Source organism: Lutra lutra, chromosome X (genome assembly GCF_902655055.1).
Source record: "Lutra lutra chromosome X, mLutLut1.2, whole genome shotgun sequence".
Lineage (NCBI taxonomy): Eukaryota > Metazoa > Chordata > Mammalia > Carnivora > Mustelidae > Lutra > Lutra lutra.
Window position 1 is genome coordinate 54,294,802 of NC_062296.1, and position 20,510 is coordinate 54,315,311.

Genomic DNA, 20,510 nt, shown 5'->3' on the forward strand with positions numbered 1-20,510 from the left:
TGCTGATTTAGCTGGGTGGCCTTTTCAGGTTATTTAACCTCTGATAGTCTCACTTTCCCACTCTATAAAATGAGAATAAATACCTAACTTGCAAGGGAATTGTAAAGCTTGAGGAAGGTGACTTATGTCAATGCATTTATTAATTGGACTTGCATTTTAATAGCTGCTATTATTGGTAATATTAATACATGAAGAAAATGATTGAAATATGGAACATTTCTTAGGAAGTGCCCATTATGTTACATTTAGATGATTTAGTAGTTCATACTGGGGTGATACTTCCAAATACAAGGCAGTCCTCCTTTATTTTATTTTATTATTTTATTATTTTTTTTCAAAAGATTTTATTTATTTATTTGACAGAGATCACAGGTAGGCAGAGAAGCAGGCAGAGAGAGAGGAGGAAGCAGGCTCCCTGCCGAGCAGAGAGCCTGATGTGGGGCTCAATCCCAGGACCCTGGGATCATGACCTGAGCCAAAGGCAGAGGCTTTAACCCACTGAGCCACCCAGGCGCCCGTATTTTATTTTTTTAAGGTAGTCCTCCTTTATTCTCTCATAAGTGTGTGGTCAGTTGCGTTTATAGTTGAGTGGGACTGCTACTCATATAGTTCAGCTGCCTTCCTAAAGCCGCACACTTGCCCAATTAGGAGTAACTTGGTAAGAGTCCTCTGTAGTATTACAAAGGAATGCTGGTCCTGAGGGACCCCTTGATGCCCATTTAGGGTAACACTTTCTTATTTTAAAGCTCATGTATAACTTTCCCGTGAGTATGGGCTATAAGGAGAATTTCAACTGTGGTAATGTTGGAAGTTTATGGTGTTAGTTGGTAAGCCCCTGGGCTTTCCCAGGCATCATTTTCTCTCTCTGTTCAATGCTGTTATTAAATGACCCTGGGGTTGTTCCAGACTATAACAAGGGAGTCAAAGCAAGGTGGGAAGACTAGGTATTCTCATCCTGACATTGAGAAGTATTTATACTTGGCTCTTACTTTAGAGAAGGGTTCTGGACCCACCCCTCACAGTCTTAAAAATCTGTAAAAGGGGTGTGTGTGTGTGTGTATTTGAATAATTTTATAGGGAAAGTGCTCCTAGCTCACATCCAGTTCTCAGAGGAATCTGTGATCCAAAAATGCCTAGGGGCTGCATCTGAACTTAGAGCACTCTCTGGCTTTAAAGTCAAAATACACTGTAGTCAGATTCTTATTTTGAGCAGGTTACAGACCCTCTCTCTGAGACTTAGTTTCCTCCTTAGTAAAATGGGAAAGGCCTATGAAATAGGTATCCTTAATATGAAAATTAGAGCTAATAATAGTAAATATTTGGTTTCCCCGAACTTCTAACTGGAATATGGCCTTTACCAACATTTCTCCATTTCCCACACTCCCCAGCCCTTGAAAACTATCATGCTACTCTTGTTTCTGTGAGTTTGGCTTTTTTAGATTCCACGTATAAGTGACATTTTATAGTCTTTTGTCTTTCTGTGTCTGACTTATTTAGTATAATGCTCTCAAGGTCCATCCATGTTGTTAAAATTGGCAGTATTTCCTCCTTTCTCATGGCTGGATAATATTCCGTTGTATGTCTATACCGTGTCTTCTTGATCTGTTCATCCACTGATGGACTCTTAGGTTGTTTCTGTATCTTGGCTGTTGTGAAAAATGCTGCAGTGACCATGGGAGTGCAAGTACCTCTTTTGAGATTCTGATTTCATTTCCTTTGGATATATATCCAGAAGTAAGATTGCTAGATTATAGGGTAGTTCTGTTTTGAATTTTTTTGAGGAACCTCCATCCTGTTTTCCAGGTAGTGTTATCAATTTACATTCCCACCAACAGTGCATGAGGGTTCCTTTTGCTTCATATCCCTTGCTAACAGTTATTACCTCTTGTCTTTTTAGTAATAGCCATTCTGACAAGTGTAAGGTGATACTTTGATTTGTATTTCCCTGATGATGATGATTGTCACATTGAGCATCTTTTCATGTACCTCTTGGCCATTTGTATCTCTTTGGAAAATGTCTGTTCAGGTTCTCTGCCTATTTTTGATCAGATTGTTTGTGGGGTTTTTTTGCTATTGACGTTGGATGAGTTCCTTATATATTTTGGATATTAACCCTTCATCAAATAGATGGTTTACAAATAGTTCTCCCATTCCGTAGGTTTCCTTTTCATTTTGTTGATGATTTCTTTTGCTGTGCAGATGCTTTAATGTAGTCCCACTTATTTCTGCTTTTGTTACTTGTGCTTTAAGTGTCCTATCCAAGAAGTCATTGCCAACCAATGTCAAGGAACTTTACCACTATGTTTTCTTCTAGGAGCTTTGCAGTTTTAGGTATCATGTTTAAGTCTTTAAGCAATTTCAAGTTCATTTTCTTGAGTAGTGTAAGGACCCATATTTGTTCTTCTGCTCATCGTTACTCAGTTTTCTCAGTGCCACTTATTGAAGAGACTGTCCTTTCCCTGTTGAGTATTTTTGGCTCTCTTACCAAGTGTTAGTTGACTGTATATGCAAGGGTTTATTTCTGGGGCTTAATTCTGTTCCACTGGTCTGTGTCATTTTTTATGCAAGTCCCATACTATTTTAATTTTTATAGCTTTGTAGTGTAGTTTGAAATCAGGAAGTATGATGCCTCCAGCTTTATTCTTCTTTCTCAAGATTGTTTTGGATGTTATGGGTCTTTGGTGATTCCACTTATTCTAAATGTTACGATACTTTTCTAAGTCCTTAGTTGCTGTACCTTTGTTAATCTTCATGACAACACAATGAAGATGGTGCCATTATCTCCCATTTTATAAGATGGGGAAATAGAAACCTAGAGAGGTGTAAATTTAATTTACTCCATGTCACACAGCTAGTACGTGGCAGAGTGGGATTTGTAATGTACAACAGACTCCTTTCTGATGCAGAGGTTAGGTGTTACAGTCAGTATAGAACAAAAACTGTTAGTCAAGAATTTCCCTTTAAAAATCCCTAAAATTGGCCATAATCCATAGCATCATATTGTCTTTCAGTTACTTCAGCATAGCTGTCTTTTCCTCCATTTTTGGAACAGGATTCTTTTTCTTCATCTGAGTAACAGATGAAGCCATTGGCATAGGTTTGGAAGCCATGTTGTTGAAAAAAAAAATAGTATCTTTAAACACTGGACACAAGCACAGAGTTTTATTTCTGTGAGTTCTATATGTGCTTTGCAGTGTGTCCTGCCTGCCAAGCTGCCAGCGCAGTGCCTGGAACACGGTGGGTGCTGAGTGACTACAAGTCAGCACAGCCTTGTTCACAGCCTTTCCCTTGGCTACTCCCACACAGTGCCACCTCTCTGGTGCCTTGGCCCACCACTTTCCTCATCTTCTCTCACCCTACAGGCCCTTTCTGCTGATCTGAATCGTGCCTGATTTTTTTTTTCCCTCTCAGCCCACACTGATCTTGCCCTGGTTCATCTGATTTCCCGGTTTCAAGAGCTTGAACTTCACAGAGGCAGTATATTCTGTGGAGTTTGCTCTCCAGAACTCTCAGCACAGATTGGAGTCTAACTAACGTGGGGCTCAGTCGTGGTAGAGATAGGGCCTATCTGCAGCCCTGTTCTGGTTCAATATAACGTGCTTGGGTTGAATGCCCCCAGGGCATCACGGAAGCTGAGCGAGAGGCTTTTGAGCTACTCCCAGATGATGAGCGCCAGTGCATCAAGTGCAAGACCACGTGCTTCCTATCAGCCCTGGCCTGCTATGACTGCCCAGACGGCCTTGTCTGCCTTTCCCACATCAATGACCTCTGCAAGTGCTCCAGTAGCCGGCAGTACCTGCGGTGAGCAGGGGACCTACTGAGGGAATTGGTCTGAGCAGGGGGCTGCGGAGCTGGGCCAGACGTGTGCTTCCCTGCCATCTTCTTCCAGGTATCGATACACCTTGGATGAGCTCCCTGCCATGCTGCATAAGCTGAAGGTTCGGGCTGAGTCCTTTGACACCTGGGCCAACAAAGTTCGAGTGGCCCTGGAGGTGGAGGATGGGCGGAAGCGCAGTGAGTGATGGGGGGACGGAGGGACTCCACAGGCAAGTTCTCTTCCCTTTTCTTCTGTACCCCCCCACCCCCTTCCTTGGCCTTTACTCAATACTGCCTACTCCTTGCTGCTTTGATTCTCTCTCCAGGCCTTGAAGAGCTGAGGGCGCTAGAGTCTGAGGCCCGTGAACGGAGGTTCCCGAACAGTGAGCTATTGCAGCGACTGAAGAACTGCCTGAGCGAGGCGGAGGCTTGCGTGTCCCGGGCTCTGGGACTCGTCAGCGGCCAAGAAGCTGGGTATGGCAGTGGGAAGTGGCAGGCTCAGATTCTGCCTGCTGAGGAGCCAGCATCTAGGGGAAGTGGACTCTGAGTGCCACTAGGCAGATGACGTTAGTAGGAAGCTGACAAGTACTGTGGCGCAAGGTGGCCTAAGAGGTGTTGGGAGGGCAAGGAGATCAGGCAACTAGAATGGAGAAGAGTGCTAAAAAAGCTAGAAAAGGTTCTTTTTATCAGTACCTGGAGATTTCCAGCGGGCTTAGGGATTTTGTGGGCAGAGAGGAGTTGTGGAAAGCTTAGGGGACAAGAAGAGAAGCATCAGCCTGATCAGAGAGTTCAGAGTAGAGGATGAGTTGAAAAGTCCAGCTTCTGTTACCGTCATTTAATTTCTAAGCTACCCCCTTCCCAATATATCCTGTATTCCCCTCTTCTCATTCTTTGCTTTCATCATATGAATGTGTTGGTTTCTTACACCACCACCACCACCCCCCCAATCTGGACAGTTGGGGGGTACTGTGGAGTAGGAAAGATCAAGGTGGGCAGGTATGAGGAAAAGCACTGGGTCTGAGCACAGAGATGGAGGGAGGGGACTGGGTTTGGACCTGAAACCCCCCATGTGAAACTCCATAGGCCCCACAGGGCGGCTGGTCTACAGATGACCCTGGCTGAGCTCCGGGCCTTTCTGGACCAGATGAACAACCTGCCTTGTGCCATGCACCAGATTGGGGATGTCAAGGTGAGGAGGAATGCACTCAGAGTGCTGATGAGGGTTCAGGGGGATTGGGAGACCTGAGCAGCAGGCTACTCTTGGCTTCCTTAAATGCTAAATGTTAGGGCAAGACAGGATGCCCCTGTGAGAGTAACAGGAGCTGGGAGACAAGGAAGGCATAAGGGGCAGGTGATGTAAGTATGGGATATGGAGTCAAGAGGTAGAGGTGTAAGAGGAGAAAGGAACAAGGATGTTTGTGGGCCTGGAAAGCTGAGTCAAGTTGAGGAAGGGAGAGGAGAGGTGGGACAAAGAGGGCAGTAGACACCAGTGTTAGCGTAGGGGTTTGTAAGGAGGCCAAGCATAGCAGAGTGTTTTTAGGGCAGAGGGTCTCCTGGTGTATACATCAGAATGCTCTGGGAATTTAAAGCATAGACTTCTGACCAAACCCTATTAAGACTCTCTAGAGGTGGGGCCCAGGAATCTGTGTTTTAACAAGTTCCCCAGGGTAGTCTAACGAGAAGGGAACCTTAGGGCATGGCAGAGGAGAGCACAGTCCATGTTAGGCTCTCTTCCCAAATACTGGAGGGTAAGTAGGTAGGTGGGGCAAAGGTATTTGGTGGTGGGACCTCTGATGGGCCCAGCTGAGGAGTTTGTTCTTCCTCTGTATCCTGGTAGGGTATTCTGGAACAGGTGGAGGCCTACCAGGCTGAGGCCCGTGAGGCCCTGGCCTCACTGCCCTCCAGTCCAGGGCTCCTGCAGTCCCTGTTGGAGAGGGGGCAGCAGCTGGGGGTGGAGGTGCCTGAGGCCCAGCAGCTCCAGCGGCAGGTGGAACAGGCACGATGGCTGGATGAGGTGAAACGCACGTTGGCCCCTTCAGCCCGAAGGGGCACCCTGGCTGTCATGCGTGGACTGTTGGTCGCGGGTGCTAGCGTGGCCCCTAGCCCTGCTGTCGATAAGGCCCGGGCTGAGCTGCAGGAGCTGCTGACCATTGCTGAACGCTGGGAGGAGAAAGCCCACCTCTGCCTGGAGGCCAGGTAGGTCAACCGCCCTTCCACCTCTGCCCCAACCTTCACAGTTTAGTGGAAAAGCCAACAGTGATTCCCATGGGTGGCCTTGAGTACCAGACTCTGGTGTTGGTATATTGACTTCCTTCCCTTTTTTTGTTCTCTAGCTTTTTTTTTTTTTTTTTTTAAAGTCCATGTATACCTAGAGGCAGAAACAGGCTTACGGGGAAGCAGAGATGGACAGATACAGAGATGCATAGAGGACTAGTTCCACAGGCTAATGTAGGCACACGCACAGGAGCATAAGAACTAACAGGCAGATGGACAGACGTCGGGAAAAGCCACACACAGGGCAACCTGACAAAACTACAGCACCAGATGAATATCACCAGTCGTGTACGCAATGCGAATAGGCTGGCAGACAAGCAGAGGCTATGGTGGAAGTTGGGTGGGTGCGTGCAGTCTGGAGCGGGCAGGACTGGCAGACCCCTGTAGGCAGAGTACTAGCAAGCAGGCCTAAGTGGCAGTTCCAGGGGCCCCTGCTGATACATATGATGGTCAGGCCAGGCTGCTTGTTAGGCAGGTCACTCGAGACTGAGGCCTCTTTTTCCCCCTGTCTTTAGGCAGAAGCATCCACCAGCCACGCTTGAGGCCATAATCCACGAGGCAGAAAACATCCCTGTTCACCTGCCCAAAATCCAGGCTCTCAAGGAGGCTCTTGCTAAGGCCCGGGCCTGGATTGCTGATGTGGACGAGATCCAGGTAAGGACCTTGTTGCCCCCTGGCCCTCCACCCTGGAGCGTCCAGTCCAGCTAGGAGAGCTGGCATATGTTGGGTTGTGCTGGGTTGGGTTGCCTAGATAAGCAGGCACAGTACATTGAGAGGAGGGAAAATGCTTGGTGGTAAGCCATGTGATGCGGGCTCACAAGGCCAGCCTGAGGGTGGAGAGGTTGCAGAAAGGGTCAGAGTGGTAGAGGCAGGGGAGGGTGTAAGGGGCAGACCACAACAAAGTGATGAGTCTGATGGTCATGGGGACTCACTGGATTGATTATCTGCGGGCTGACCCGGGAGTTGTAGGAGTGCGGGAGTTGTAGGAGTGCTTCCCTTAGCACGATCCCTGTTCTGTTCTGCCCGAAGACTGCAAGTCTAGTGCCTCTTCCCAGCTCAGGGCGGCGCACAGAGAAACTTCGGTAGATGATAGCAAGTTGACTTGAACTTTCTTTTGTCCCTGTCCCAGAATGGTGACCACTACCCCTGCTTGGATGACTTAGAGGGCCTAGTGGCTGTGGGCCGGGACCTACCTGTGGGGTTGGAGGAGCTGAGACAGCTAGAGCTGCATGTACTGACAGCGCACTCCTGGAGGGAGAAGGCCTCCAAGACCTTCCTCAAGAAGAATTCTTGCTACACACTGCTGGAGGTGAGGCCTGGACCCTGATCCCCAGCCTCTCCTGCCTCCAGTCCTGCTGTTGTGAGATGGCTCAGAGGAGGATGTCGGGGTCGGGCAGTACTGGGAGTGGGAGGTAGGGGAAGCCTACTCATCTGCACCCTGTCTGCCTGCCTTAGGTGCTCTGCCCGTGTGCAGACGCCGGCTCTGACAGTACCAAGCGCAGCCGATGGATGGAGAAGGAGCTGGGCTTGTACAAATCTGACACGGAGCTGCTGGGACTGTCTGCACAGGACCTCAGGGACCCAGGCTCTGTGGTAAGGAGCTGGGGCCCACAGTGAGAGGAGAGCCTGGCAGTGATAAGTGTCTGAGGGGAGCAACCCTGGGCAGACTGCTTGCTTCCTGGGCCTTGCTTCTCCTGGTTTGGGAGTAGGATGTTAATGGTGTCAGAGCGGGGAGGGGATAGGCTGCTGATCTCCTCTCCTGCTGTCTTGGGCATGCCAGATCGTGGCCTTCAAGGAGGGGGAACAGAAGGAGAAGGAGGGTATCCTGCAGCTGCGTCGCACCAACTCCGCCAAGCCCAGTCCACTGGCATCATCGGCCACGGCTTCCTCTGCAACCTCTGTCTGTGTGTGTGGGCAGGTGCCGGCTGGGGTGGGAGCTCTGCAGTGTGACCTGTGCCAGGACTGGTTCCATGGGCGATGTGTGTCGGTACCCCGCCTCCTCAGCTCCCCAAGGCCCAGTCCCACCCCCCCCCCACTGCTGGCCTGGTGGGAGTGGGACACCAAATTCTTGTGTCCGCTGTGCATGCGCTCACGGCGCCCGCGCCTGGAGACCATCCTGGCACTGCTGGTGGCCCTGCAGAGACTGCCTGTGCGGTTGCCTGAGGGCGAGGCCCTGCAGTGTCTCACAGAGAGGGCCATCAGCTGGCAAGGCCGCGCCAGGCAGGCTTTGGCCTCTGAGGATGTGACTGCTCTGTTGGGACGGCTGGCTGAGCTTCGCCAGCGGCTGCAGGCTGAACCCAAGCCTGAGGAGCCCCCTACCTACCCTTCAGCCCCTGCCTCTGACCCTCTCAGAGAAGGCAGTGGCAAGGATATGCCCAAGGTGAGCTGCCCGACCCAGCTCTTGCCCTCACATTCCTGTCTCCTAGCCCCTGCCCCCGTGTAGGCTCCAGCCCCGTCTCTGTTCTCTGACTTTGATCTCTCTTGGCCTGGCCTCCCTGCCCCATTCTACATTCTGTCCAGATCCCCAGACTGCTCCCTGCCACAGTCTTTGTCCGCTCTCCTCCTCCAGGAGGCGCAGCTTCCCAAGTGTGGGTTCAGTGGGGAATAGGACCTGGTTCTTCAGTTACCACCATCCGTCCTTGCTCTCCTTGGCAGGTCCCGGGCTTGCTGGAGAACGGAGACAGTGTGACCAGTCCTGAGAAGGTAGCCCCTGGGGAGGGCTCAGGTAAGAGAGGTAGGTCTAGGTGTGGGTAGGCTGTTTTTTGCATATCCCCAGCGGCCCCGCACCCCTCAGCCCTGTGGTGGTGGTGAGGATACAGCCAGGAGCATCCTCTAACCCGGCCTGTCCCTGCAACCCGCCAGACCTGGAGCTGCTGTCCTCACTGTTGCCACAGTTGACTGGCCCCGCATTAGAGCTGCCCGAAGCAACCCGGGCCCCTCTGGAGGAGCTCATGTTAGAAGGGGACCTGCTTGAGGTGACCCTGGATGAGAACCACAGCATCTGGCAGCTACTGCGGGCTGGGCAGCCTCCAGACGTGGAGCGGATCCGCACACTTCTGGAGGTGAGGACAGGGATCGTGGACAGGGCCAGGAGGTCAGGCCAAGGAGGCAGAGATCCCCGGCCTGACCACTGGCCCACACCTCTTTCTGCCTGTCTGATACACAGCTGGAGAAGGCAGAGCGCCATGGGAGCCGGGCACGGGGCCGGGCATTGGAGAGGCGGCGACGGCGGAAGGTGGATCGGGGTGGGGAGGGCGATGACCCAGCCCGAGAGGAGCTAGAGCCAAAGAGGGTACGGAGCTCAGGGCCAGAGGCCGAGGAGGCCCAGGAGGAGGAGGAGCTGGAGGAGGAGACTGGGGGTGAGGGCCCCCCCCAACCCCTGCCCACCACTGGCAGCCCCAGCACCCAGGAGAACCAGAATGGCTTGGAGCCGGCGCTAGGGGCCACTTCAGGCCCCTCGGCCCCTTTCTCTACTCTGACTCCTCGGCTGCATGGGCCCTGCCCACAGCAGCCACCTCAGCAACAGTTGTGACAGTGGCTGAGTCTAGCACAGACCCCCAACAAAGACCCCCCCCTTGGCCTCAAGGATCCTCTTTCTGACCATCAAGCCTGCTTCTTGGGAGGTGGGCAAGAAGGGGGGATGGCCACCCCCCCAAGCCCACCCCTGAGTCCCTTGACTTTTATATTCTGACTCCAAGGTATTGTTCAGACCTCAGCTCCTGGGGGCCGGCCCCTGGAGTCCCCCTCCCTGGTAGCCTCTAACCAGCATTCCCAGACACCTGAGGCAGATAGATGGATGGGCAGGTGGGCAGGGGGGTGGCTGGGGCTGGGCCAGTACCATTCCAGAGACAAGGCCAGTGCGTATGCAAACTGGGGGAAACTCCTCTCCCTTCTCTCCCCAGTTCTGGCCCTGGCCAGGCCATGCTACACTAACCTCACCTCCCTCTCCCTCTCGCTCTTTCTCCTCCTTCCCCTTTCCTGCCTCCCCACCCCACCCACTTTCTATCCCCTTCCCTCTCCTCTCCTTTCTCCCCGCCCCCCTTCCCCTGACTGTTCTACCCAGGAGGAGGAAACTTCACATAGCTGTGCTCACAGTTCTTATTTTAAATGAATTTGGTTGGGGAGCTGAGTTGGCTCCCTGTGATCTGAAGAAAGCTTTTGGTGCTTGTCCTCACAATCACCTTGACCTTCTCTCCCTGTCCTACCCTGTCTCCTTTCCTCCTCCTGGGTTCATGTTGTAATAAAAGAAGATTGTTGGTGTGTAATTAATTTGTTCAAAAAAAAAAAAGCAAAACAAGAAACTTGGTTCCAACTGAAGCCTATTTTAATTTTATTTTATTATTTTCCTCTTGTTAGAAATAAAACCCTTAGCAACATTTTTTTGAAATATGTTTCTGAAGTGCATTTCTCTTTGAAGGGGGAGAACAGTGCCTCCATCACCTGTCAGCGGAGCAGCTGCAGTGCTGGCGGGAGCACTAGGGCTGAAGTCTGGGAGCTCTGGGTTCTGAAAACAAGTTCTACCGGGTTCTCCTTACCTGTGGGCAAGACATCCTGAGTCTCCCCCTACCCCATCCCCAGACCAGTTTCCCCATCTCCCAGCAGGTGGGCCTGACACCTCTCGCCTAAACTGCCACAGTCCCCTCCAACCTTACGCCCTCCAGTCCATCTTCCTCAAGCCCCCCAGAGGCATTTTTGGTTTTGGCTTTATTGAGATATAATTTATACATCGTAAAGTTTACCTGTTTTAAATGTAAAATCCAGTGATTTAGAGCGATGTTTCTAAAGTACAGATCTGATCATGTCACTGTTGCTGCTTAGAACCATCCATGATGCTTTATTGCCCTTAAGATCAAGGTTATATTTATAATCTCATTCTTTCTGGAATGCTTTCCTGTCCAACCCATATGCCATGTTCAGGGATGCTTCCCTGACTTTTCTTTACCCTAAAGGGTTTCTTCTGCCCCTGTGAATGGAGACTAAAGCTCAGATGTGTGGTCATTTGCAGCCCAAGTTCACTTTTACAGCTTTATTGTGATATAATTTATACATCGTACAGTTTACCCACTTAAAGTATACAATTCAGTGGCTTTTAGTATATTCTAGTTGTGCAACTGTCACTGCAAAAGATTTTAGAATGTTTTTTCATCATTCCAAAATGAAACCACACTCCTTAGGCATTACCCCTGTCCCCCCATACCCCTGGCCCCCACCCCCCCTGGCCCTTCAACCCTAGGCTACTACTAATCTATATGGATTTGCCTATTTTGGACATTTTATATAAATGGAATCATACAATTTGTGATCCTTTGTGACTGTGTTCTTTCACTTAGTGTGATGGTTTCAAGCTGAGTTTGCTTTTAAATGTAAATATGAATGGTTCCTTTATGTTGGACAGAGTTCCCCCCCCCTTTCTGGGCCCCAGAATTTTGTTTTGCTTTTCAGATTTCATTTATTTAGAGAGAATGAGTGTGTGTGTGAGCGGGAGAGAGGGGCAGAGGGAGAGAGAGTCTCAAGCAGACTCCTCACTGAGTGCAGAGCTCAACCTGGGGCTTGATCTAACGACCCTGAGCATGACCTGATCCGAAACCAAGAGTTGGATGCTCAACCAGCTGAGCCACCCAGCACCCCCAGAGTCATGAAAATGAGGGTGTTGGACGAGATCAGGGACTGTCACTAGTCCACCCTTTCTCATCATGGGTGCTCTCTCAGTGGGTTCATTTGGTTCCATTTCAACCCCTTCCAAGATTTCCAGTTGATAAGAACCTAGTGATGAGTGAGAAAGCCCACCCTCTTCTGGTAGTTTTGATTGGTGGGAGGGACTGGCTTAGCCCTGCCTCCAGTCTTCTGGTCAGGAGGCCTGGGCTGTACAAGTTAAGGGGAAGCAGAAGCCAGTGGACACCCGGGTCCTGGACCCAGTTCAACCCCAGCCCTCCCGTCTAGGGGAAAAGGCCGGCCTTTTGTCTGCACACCTATTCAGAATTGATCATGAAAGGAGGGTTGGAAGAAACATCTCAGAAGAGACGGGCTTGCGAGCTATGACAGACGGGAGGGGGCTTAGGCTCAGCACTTCACTACCATTCCCACTCAAGGCAGTCTGCCCCTTGGAAGCAGACCAACAGGAGAGGAAAAGGGGCACCTGTGACCTCCAGCAGCTCCCAGGCCAGCAAACTTCTGGGCCTAGGCTGGGGTCCTCCAGGCTATGGCCCAGCCCTCAGCAGTTTGCAGACAACCTTTTTTCCATCTCGGCACAGTCCTGCCCCATTCCTCACAGTGGATGTGCATCCTGTGAGTTCTGCGAGAGAGGCCCTAGCTCTGATCCTGTAACACTGGTCAAACATGGCCTCTTCCAGAGAGTTTGCTCTGGTGGCACAAACGTCCCCCTTCCCAGGCACTCACCTAGAAAAGGAGTGACTGGCAGTGAGTGGGGTGGGGTGGTGGGGGGCGGGGAGAGCAGATGAGTGGGGGATGGGGAGAAAGAGGAACCCTAAAGAAGAGATAAAGGGCTGATACCCGATATCTATAAAGAACTCAAACTCCACACCCAAAAAAATAAGTCAAAAAGTGGGCAGAAGACATCAACAGACACTTCTCCAAAGAAGACATACAAATAGCTAAAAGACACATGAGAAAATGTCCAACATCATTAGCTGTTAGGGAAATTCACATCAAAACCACATTGGGATACCACCTTACACCAGTTGGAATGGCAAAAATTGACAAAGCAAGAAACAACAGGAGAGATTGTGGAGAAAGGGGAACCCTCTTACCCACCCTGTTGGTGGGAATGCAAGGTGGTACAGCCACTTTGGAAAAGAGTGTGGAGGTTCCCTAAAAAGGTAAAATTGGGCTACCCTATGACCCAGCAATTGCACTACTGGGTATATACCCCAAAAGATACAGATGTGAAAAGGGGGCACATGCACTCCAATGTTAATTGCAATCATGTCCACAAGAGCCAAATTGGAAGGAGCAGGATTGCACTTCAACAGATGAATGGATAAAGATGTGGTCCATATATACAATGGAAAATCACTCAGCCATCAGAAAGGATGAATACCCCTTTTGCATCAACATGGACGGGACAGGAGGAAATTATACTGAGTGAAATAAGTCAAGCAGAGAAAAGTCAATTATATGGTTTCACTAATTTGAAGAACATAAGGAATAGCATGGAGGACATTAGTAGAAGGAAGGGAAAAATGAAGGGGGGAAATTGGTGGGGGAGACGTACCGTGAGAGACTGTGGACTCCGAGAAACAGAGTTTTAGAGGGGAGAGGCCTGAGGGGAGGAGTGAGCCCGGTGATGGGTATTAAGGAGGGCACGGATTGCGTGGAGCACTGGGTGTTACACACAAACAATGAATCATGTAACAGCACATCAAAAACTAATGAAGCACTGTATGGTAACTAACACAGCATAATTTAAAAAAAAAAAAAAAGCTATCTTCACCTAGAAGTCATTTTCTATAGAGACACATCCTTGCTGCTGCGGCAGCATCCTCCCAGAGGTTACCACATCGCTCAGGATGGCTCCTGAGTCTGCAGGTGGCAAGGATGAGAAGAGAGCACTTCCACTGAGGACTCACCCCCAACTCGTTCTCTGAAGCCCAACTGACAGCTTCCCTCCTGCTAGTGTTTCCACTGTGCCTTACATGGTGTTTGAAACACTCTAGGATTAATGGGTCTGTTTCTCCCACCATTCTGGGAGCTCCTGGAGGGAAGGCAAGGCCCAGACCCAAATCCTCTGTCCCTACTTCTAGTCAGGGTCCTGCACAGTCAGGGCTCAGAAGGAGGGAGGACAGGAGCAGCATTTGGAGCCCCACTGCATATGAACTCTATTCCCTTTGCACTACATAAATCTCATTGGTAAAGGTGTTAACCTATGAAAGTGAGGTCTGGGGCCCAGGTCCATGGTCACCGGGGGCCTGAAGAAGCAGACACTGATCATGCTTCTCAGAAGTCCTGAAATTGTGGTGATGGGAGAAGAGGGATATCAAGGCAGATAGGTCCTCTGCCCCTGGGGCACTCTTAGGAAAGGGAAGGGAGCAGTTCTATGGGAGACATTTCACAAAGTTCCTGTTGGACACGTGGGAAGCAGACCTCTCAAAAAATAGGCCTGGTCTAGGCATATCAGCTTGGCAGAGCTGGGATTTGCACCAAGTCTGAACCTACAGCTCTGTGAGGCATGATGGAAGGGGACCGAAGTAATCAGCCTGCACCCAGAGAATATTTCATGGCAGGGGCTCATTATTGATCTCTGCCACTGGCAGGTGGGAACTCAGCAATGCTACAACCAGATTGGCCTTGGTAGGTAGAAGTCTATATTGCAGAACTTGTGCATAACCTATTCATGCCTGTATTCATTATTGTTGAGTAACTAATTACTCCAAAAACTTAGGGGCTTAAAAACATATTTATCTCATAATTCCTGTAGGTCAGGAATCTGGGCACGACTTAGCTGGGTTTCAACTTTGGGGTCTCACAGGCTGCAGTCAAGGTGTTAGGTAAGGCTACAGTCATCTCAACACATAACTGGGAAAGGATCTGCTTCCAAGCTCACTCACATGAGTGTGGGCAGAATTCAATTCCTTGAGGGTTGTTGGCCTAGGGCCTCGGTTCCTCACTGGCTGTTGGTTGTCCTGAGTTCCTTGTCATGTGGGCCTCTCCACAGGGCAGCTCATAACATGGCCACTTGCTTCACCAGACCAGTCAAGTGAGATGAGACCGAGAGAGAGAGAGAGAATTGCATGAGTGCAAGATGGAAGTCAGTCTTCTTGACCCAATCTCTGAAGTGACATCCCACCACTTTTGCAACATTCTCCTCAGTAGGAGTAAGTCACTAGGTTCAGGTCACACTCAAGGGAAGGGGATGACAAAAGGGCATCAATACCAGGAGGTGAAGATCATTGGCGCCATCTTGGCAACTGACTAGTTAATTAGTAATTTACATCCCTTCCACTTGCAGAATACATTTACCCATTCCCACTCCATTTAGGCATTATCTCAAAGTCCACAATCTCATCTAAATCAGGACCAGGTGTGAACGTGGCCCCTTGGGTGTATTCCTGAAGTATGGCTCCTTAAGTACTATTTTTCTCCACCTGTAGATCTGTCAAACTTACAAGTCATCTGTCCCCAACACACCCACCATGCAAAGATGGAACAGGCACAGGATAACCACTACAGACATTCCAGTTCAAAAAAGGGGAAAGTGGGAGACACAAAGGAGTCGCTGGTCTATAGCAAGTCTGAAATCTAGCCAGGCAAATGGAAGTTCCTTGATTAGGTCATACACAACTGCAAGGGACATTGGAAAATGTAGTCTGAATTTGTCCTGAAAAGGAAGAGGAAACAGGCTTAACGACCACCTAGCTAGTCTCTGCCACACCTCATAATGTATTTCTCAACACCCTTGTGAAAGGACTATCCACGTGGCCAGAAGGTGAGTTAAATGGATTACACCTGGCATTTAGTGATTCCTCCCTCTACATTGTATATCTGGCATCTTAACCTCATTTAACACAGACTGCTATTGAGTACAGGTTTCAGTCGATCAATAGAACAAATCTCACAAATGCTCCTCCTGCTTCGACTAACACGGTACATCCAAGATTGCTGATAAGTGCATCTATATTGAAAAGTTTGACTCTACCAATCAAAAAAGCTCCCCAAAAGTAAAAGTCCAGGGCCAGAGGGCTTCACAGGCAAATTCTACAAAAGAAGAATTAATACCTATTCTTCTCAAATTGTTCCCAAAAATAGAAGAGGAAAGAAAGCTTCCAAATTCATTCTCTGAGGCCAGTATCACCCTGTTACCAAAACCGGATAAGGACACTACAAAAGAAGAGAACCACAAGCCAATATCTCTCGTGAGTATAGTTGCAAAAATCCTCAACAAAATATTAGTAAACCCAATCCAAATATACATTAAAAAAACATTCACCAAGATCAAATGGGATTTATTCCCAGAAGGCAAATGTGTTTCAATATTCACAAATCAATCAACATGATACAACCATATTAATAAAAGAAAGGATAAGAACCATATGATCATTTCAATAGATGCAGAAAAAGCATTTGACAAAGTACAGCAGCCACTCATGAAGGTGGCTCTGTAAAGGTGGTCTAGAGGGAACATATCTCAACATAATAAAGGCTTTATATGAAAAATCCATAGCCAACGTCATGCTCAATGATGAAAACCTAAGCGTTTTCCCCCTAAGATCAGGAACAAGACAAGGATGTCCACTCTCACCACCTTTATTCAACATAGTACTGGAAGTCCTAGCCACAGCCATTAAACAACATAAAAAAACAAAAGGCAGGGCGCCTGGGTGGCTCAGTGGGTTAAGCCGCTGCCTTCGGCTCAGGTCATGATCTCAGGGTCCTGGGATTGAGTTCCGCATCGGGCTCTCTGCTCAGCAGGGAGCCTGCTTCCCTCTCTCTCTCTCTCTCTCTGCCTGCCTCTCCATCTACTTGTGATCTCTCTGTCAAATAAATAAATAAAATCTTAAAAAAAAAAAAAAACAAAAGGCAGCCAAACTGCTAAGGAATAAGTAAAACTTTCACTATTTGCAGAAGACATGATACTATATAGAGAAAACCCTAAAAGACTCCACCAAGTAACTACTAGAACTGATAAATGAATTCACTAAAATCGTGGAATGCAAAATTGATGTCCAGAAATCTGTTGCATTTACATGCACTAATAATGAAGCAGCAAAAATTGAAATTAAGAAAATCCCATGTATAATTGCACCAAAACAATAAAATACCTAGGAATAAACTTAACCAAAGAGGTGAAAGACCTGTGCTCTGAAAAGTATAAAACAGTGATGAAAGAAATTCAGGACAATGCAAAGAAATGGAAAGACATTCTGTGCTCATGGGTTGGAAAAACAAATGTTGTTAAAATGTCTACACTACCTAAAGCAATCTTGCAGATTTAATGTGATCCCTATCAAAATACCTACAGCATTTTTCACAGAACTAAAACAATCTTAAAATTTGTATGGAACCACAAAAGACCTCAAATAGGCAAAACAATCTTGAAAAAGAAAAACCAAACTGGAGGCATCACAATTTCAGAATTCAAGTTATATTACAAAGCAGTAGTTACTAAAACAGTATGATACTAGCATAAAAATAGACACATAGATCAATGGAATAGGAGAGGAAACCCACAAATAAACCCATGATTATATGGATAATTCATCTGTGACAAAGGAGGAATGGCTATCCAGTGGGGAAAATTGTCTTCAACAAATGGTGTTGGGAAAATTAGACGGTTATGTATAAAAAAATGAAATCACTTTCTTAAACCATACACAATAATAAACTCAAAATGGATTAAAGACCTAAATGTGAGAAAGGAAACCATAAAATCCTGGAAGACAGCACAGGGAGTAATTTCTGTAACATCAGTAGGAGCACCGTTTTTCTAGATACGTCTTTAGGGTAAGGGAAATAAAAGCAAAACCAAGCTGTTGAGACTATAGCTTGGTTTGGTATAGTGGGTTGGCTCAGTGGGTTAAAGCCTCTGCCTTCGGCTCAGGTCATGATCTCAGGGTCCTGGGATCAAGACTCACATCGGGCTCTCTGCTCAGCGGGGAGTCTGCCTCCCTGCCCCCCCACCCCACCGCCTGCTTCTCTGCCTACTTGTGATCTCTGTCTGTCAAATAAATAAAATCTTAAAAAAAAAGACATCACGAGAAAAGAAAATTATAGGCCAATTTCTCTTATGAATATAGACACTAAAATCCTCTACAAAATACTAGCAAAACCAACCCAACAGTGTATTAAAAAGATTATACACTATGATCAGTGGGATTTATCCCAGGAATGCAAGACTGATTCAACATCAGAAAACTGATTAAGGTTATACATTACAATAATAGAACAAAGGGAAAGCCTACATGATCATCTCAACTGATGCATAAAAGGCTAATAAATCCAGCAAAGTTGCACTGCACAAGATCAACACATAAAAATCAGTTGTGCTTTTATACATTAGCAATGAACAATACAAAAATGAAATTAAGAAAGCAATTCCATTTACAATAGCATCTAAAAGAAATACCTAAAAATAAATGTAACCAAGGAGGCCAAAGACTTGTATATGGAAGACTTGTATAAGACTTGTATACAAAGACTTGTATACTGGAAAACATTTTTGAAAGAACTTAAGCGAGACATTCTATGTTCATGGATTGGAAGGCTGTATATTGTTAAGATGTCAGTACTACCCAAAGTAATGTGCAGATTCAACACAATTGCTATCAAAAGTCCAACAGCCTTTTTGCAGAAACATGGAAATGCCAATCTTAAAATTCATATGGAATTTTAATACAATTTTAATAAATTTTATTATTTTAATAAATTAATAAAAAATAAAATAAAATTTTAAATAAAATTTTAATAATTTAAAAAAGATTTTATTTATTTATTTGACAGACAAAGATCACAAGTAGGCAGAGTGGCAGGCAGAAAGAGAGAGGGGGAAGCAGGCTCCCCGCCAAGCAGGGAGCCCGATGTGGGGCTCCATCCCAGGACCCTGGGATCATGACCTGAGCTGAAGGCAGAGGCTTTAACCCACTGAGCCACCCTGGTGCCCCAAAATTTTAATAATTTTAATAAAAATTTAATAAAAATTTTAAATTTTAAATAAAATTTTAATAAAATTCATATGGAATTCAAGGGGTCCTGAATAGCCAAAACAATCTTGAAAAAGAAGAACAAAGTCAAATGGCTGGTTGTTTTCTTTTTTAAAATTGAAATATAATTAACATATAGTGTTATATTAGCTTTTGGCATACAATATAATGATTCAACAATTCTATAATTAACGCAGATCCCAACAAAACTTGGGATGGCAAAGAATTAGAAGCAATCTGGGTGTCCATCCCTGGCAAGTAGACAGGAAAAATCGGGCATATGAGGTAGTTGAGGTTGATAGAAAATCTACACACAGCCTCTCAAATAAATCTTCCAATATATTGTCGACATTTTTCATCAGAGGCAAAAAAATGGAAAAAACCCAAATGTCCATAACTGATGAATATACAAATAAAATGGGGTCTATCCATACAATAGAATATTATTTGGCAATAAAAATGTGTGAAGTACTGACCCATGCTCTATAAAGGGTTGAACCTGGAAGACATTTTGCTAAATGAAAGAAGCCAGGCACAAAAGATACATATTGCGTGATTGCATCTTTATGAAATGTCCAAAATAGGAAAATCTATAGAAACATAAAAGAGATTAGTGGTTGCCTTGGGAGGCAGTGGGTGGAGGCTGGAGGGAAATAGGGAATGACTACTAATGGGTACAGGTTTTCTTCTTGAGGTGATGAAAATATTTTATACTTACGTTGTGAGGATGGTCAAACAACTCTGTGAATATGCTAAAAGACACTGAATCATATACTTTAAGTGGGTGAACTGAATGATGTATGCATTACACTTCAGTAAAGGTTTTATATGTATCATGTACACTTTAGAGGTAATTATATCCCAATAAAGGTGATACATATATAAACATATTTCTAATACATAAAATATCTATATCATCTATCTATCTATCTATCTAAACATATTATTGCCCCTTGGGAGAAATGGTTGATTCCAGGGCTGGGACTAGAGAACAAAGAAGCGTTTAAAAAAATGAAAGAAACATCAGAAGCACAAAGAAGCCAACTTAAAAGATCTCCTAATGTCCAAATCTGGGACAATTTGATCAACAAAATAAATAATGGATGAATGAATTATAATCCATAAAATAAAACTTCATGAGTCTGTATAAAAATAAACACATAGGGGCGCCTGGGTGGCTCAGTTGGTTGAGCATCTGACTCTTGCCATAATCTCAGGGTTGTGAGATTGAGCTCCACGTCAGGCGCTGTCCATGCTGGGGGCAGAGCGTGCTTACGATTCTTTCCCTCTGCCCCTCCCCCCTTTTCCTCTCTAAAAATGGAAGAAACAAACAAATGACCAAATAAATGAATGAATGAATAAATAAAGAGGGGAGAAGGCAGCATCTTCACCACAGTAGAAGTCTCATAAAGTCTTAATAAACGTAGAAGGAATGATTGAAATAGAAACTCCCTATCTGGTAAACGCCACAGTAACAATTGTGTCAGGCACAAATCATCAGTGGATGCTAAAATTAGTGGGTGAAAGCTTGATGAAAAACAGGATATTTACATAAATAATTTGAGTGTCTTCCCACGTGTTAGTTACTAATTACTACTTCACAGTGGTGAACACCACCTTAACCAAGTGTTAAAGTTTAACATCACCAAAAATAAGACATACGGATGTCATATACCTCCTGTTCTGATGGACTAAGGGTGAATCCCTTTTGTGGTACTCATTTTTTCCCCCAAGTTCTTATTTAAATTCCAGTTAGTTAAGATACAG

General features: G+C 46.6%; 1 protein-coding gene across 5 annotated transcripts in view; it reads left to right on the forward strand.

Moving 5' to 3' along the window:
* KDM5C (lysine demethylase 5C) overlaps nucleotides 1-11,387 on the forward strand; it is a 32,102-nt gene extending 20,715 nt beyond the window's left edge. For 2 of the 5 annotated variants that reach the window (XM_047715345.1, XM_047715344.1), the window contains exons 15-26: nucleotides 3,620-3,801; nucleotides 3,890-4,014; nucleotides 4,143-4,290; nucleotides 4,900-5,005; nucleotides 5,654-6,012; nucleotides 6,606-6,744; nucleotides 7,220-7,399; nucleotides 7,546-7,683; nucleotides 7,871-8,470; nucleotides 8,746-8,824; nucleotides 8,953-9,152; nucleotides 9,257-10,473. In XM_047715345.1, coding sequence (XP_047571301.1) covers nucleotides 3,620-3,801; nucleotides 3,890-4,014; nucleotides 4,143-4,290; nucleotides 4,900-5,005; nucleotides 5,654-6,012; nucleotides 6,606-6,744; nucleotides 7,220-7,399; nucleotides 7,546-7,683; nucleotides 7,871-8,470; nucleotides 8,746-8,824; nucleotides 8,953-9,152; nucleotides 9,257-9,622 — 2,622 coding nt within the window. In that variant the 3' untranslated portion in view covers nucleotides 9,623-10,473. Of the gene's footprint in view, nucleotides 1-3,619; nucleotides 3,802-3,889; nucleotides 4,015-4,142; nucleotides 4,291-4,899; nucleotides 5,006-5,653; nucleotides 6,013-6,605; nucleotides 6,745-7,219; nucleotides 7,400-7,545; nucleotides 7,684-7,870; nucleotides 8,471-8,745; nucleotides 8,825-8,952; nucleotides 9,153-9,256; nucleotides 10,474-10,507 lie in introns of those variants that run through there. The other 3 variants (XM_047715348.1, XM_047715346.1, XM_047715349.1) reach the window with 2 other exon arrangements.
* The last annotated feature ends 9,123 nt before the right edge of the window (nucleotides 11,388-20,510 follow it).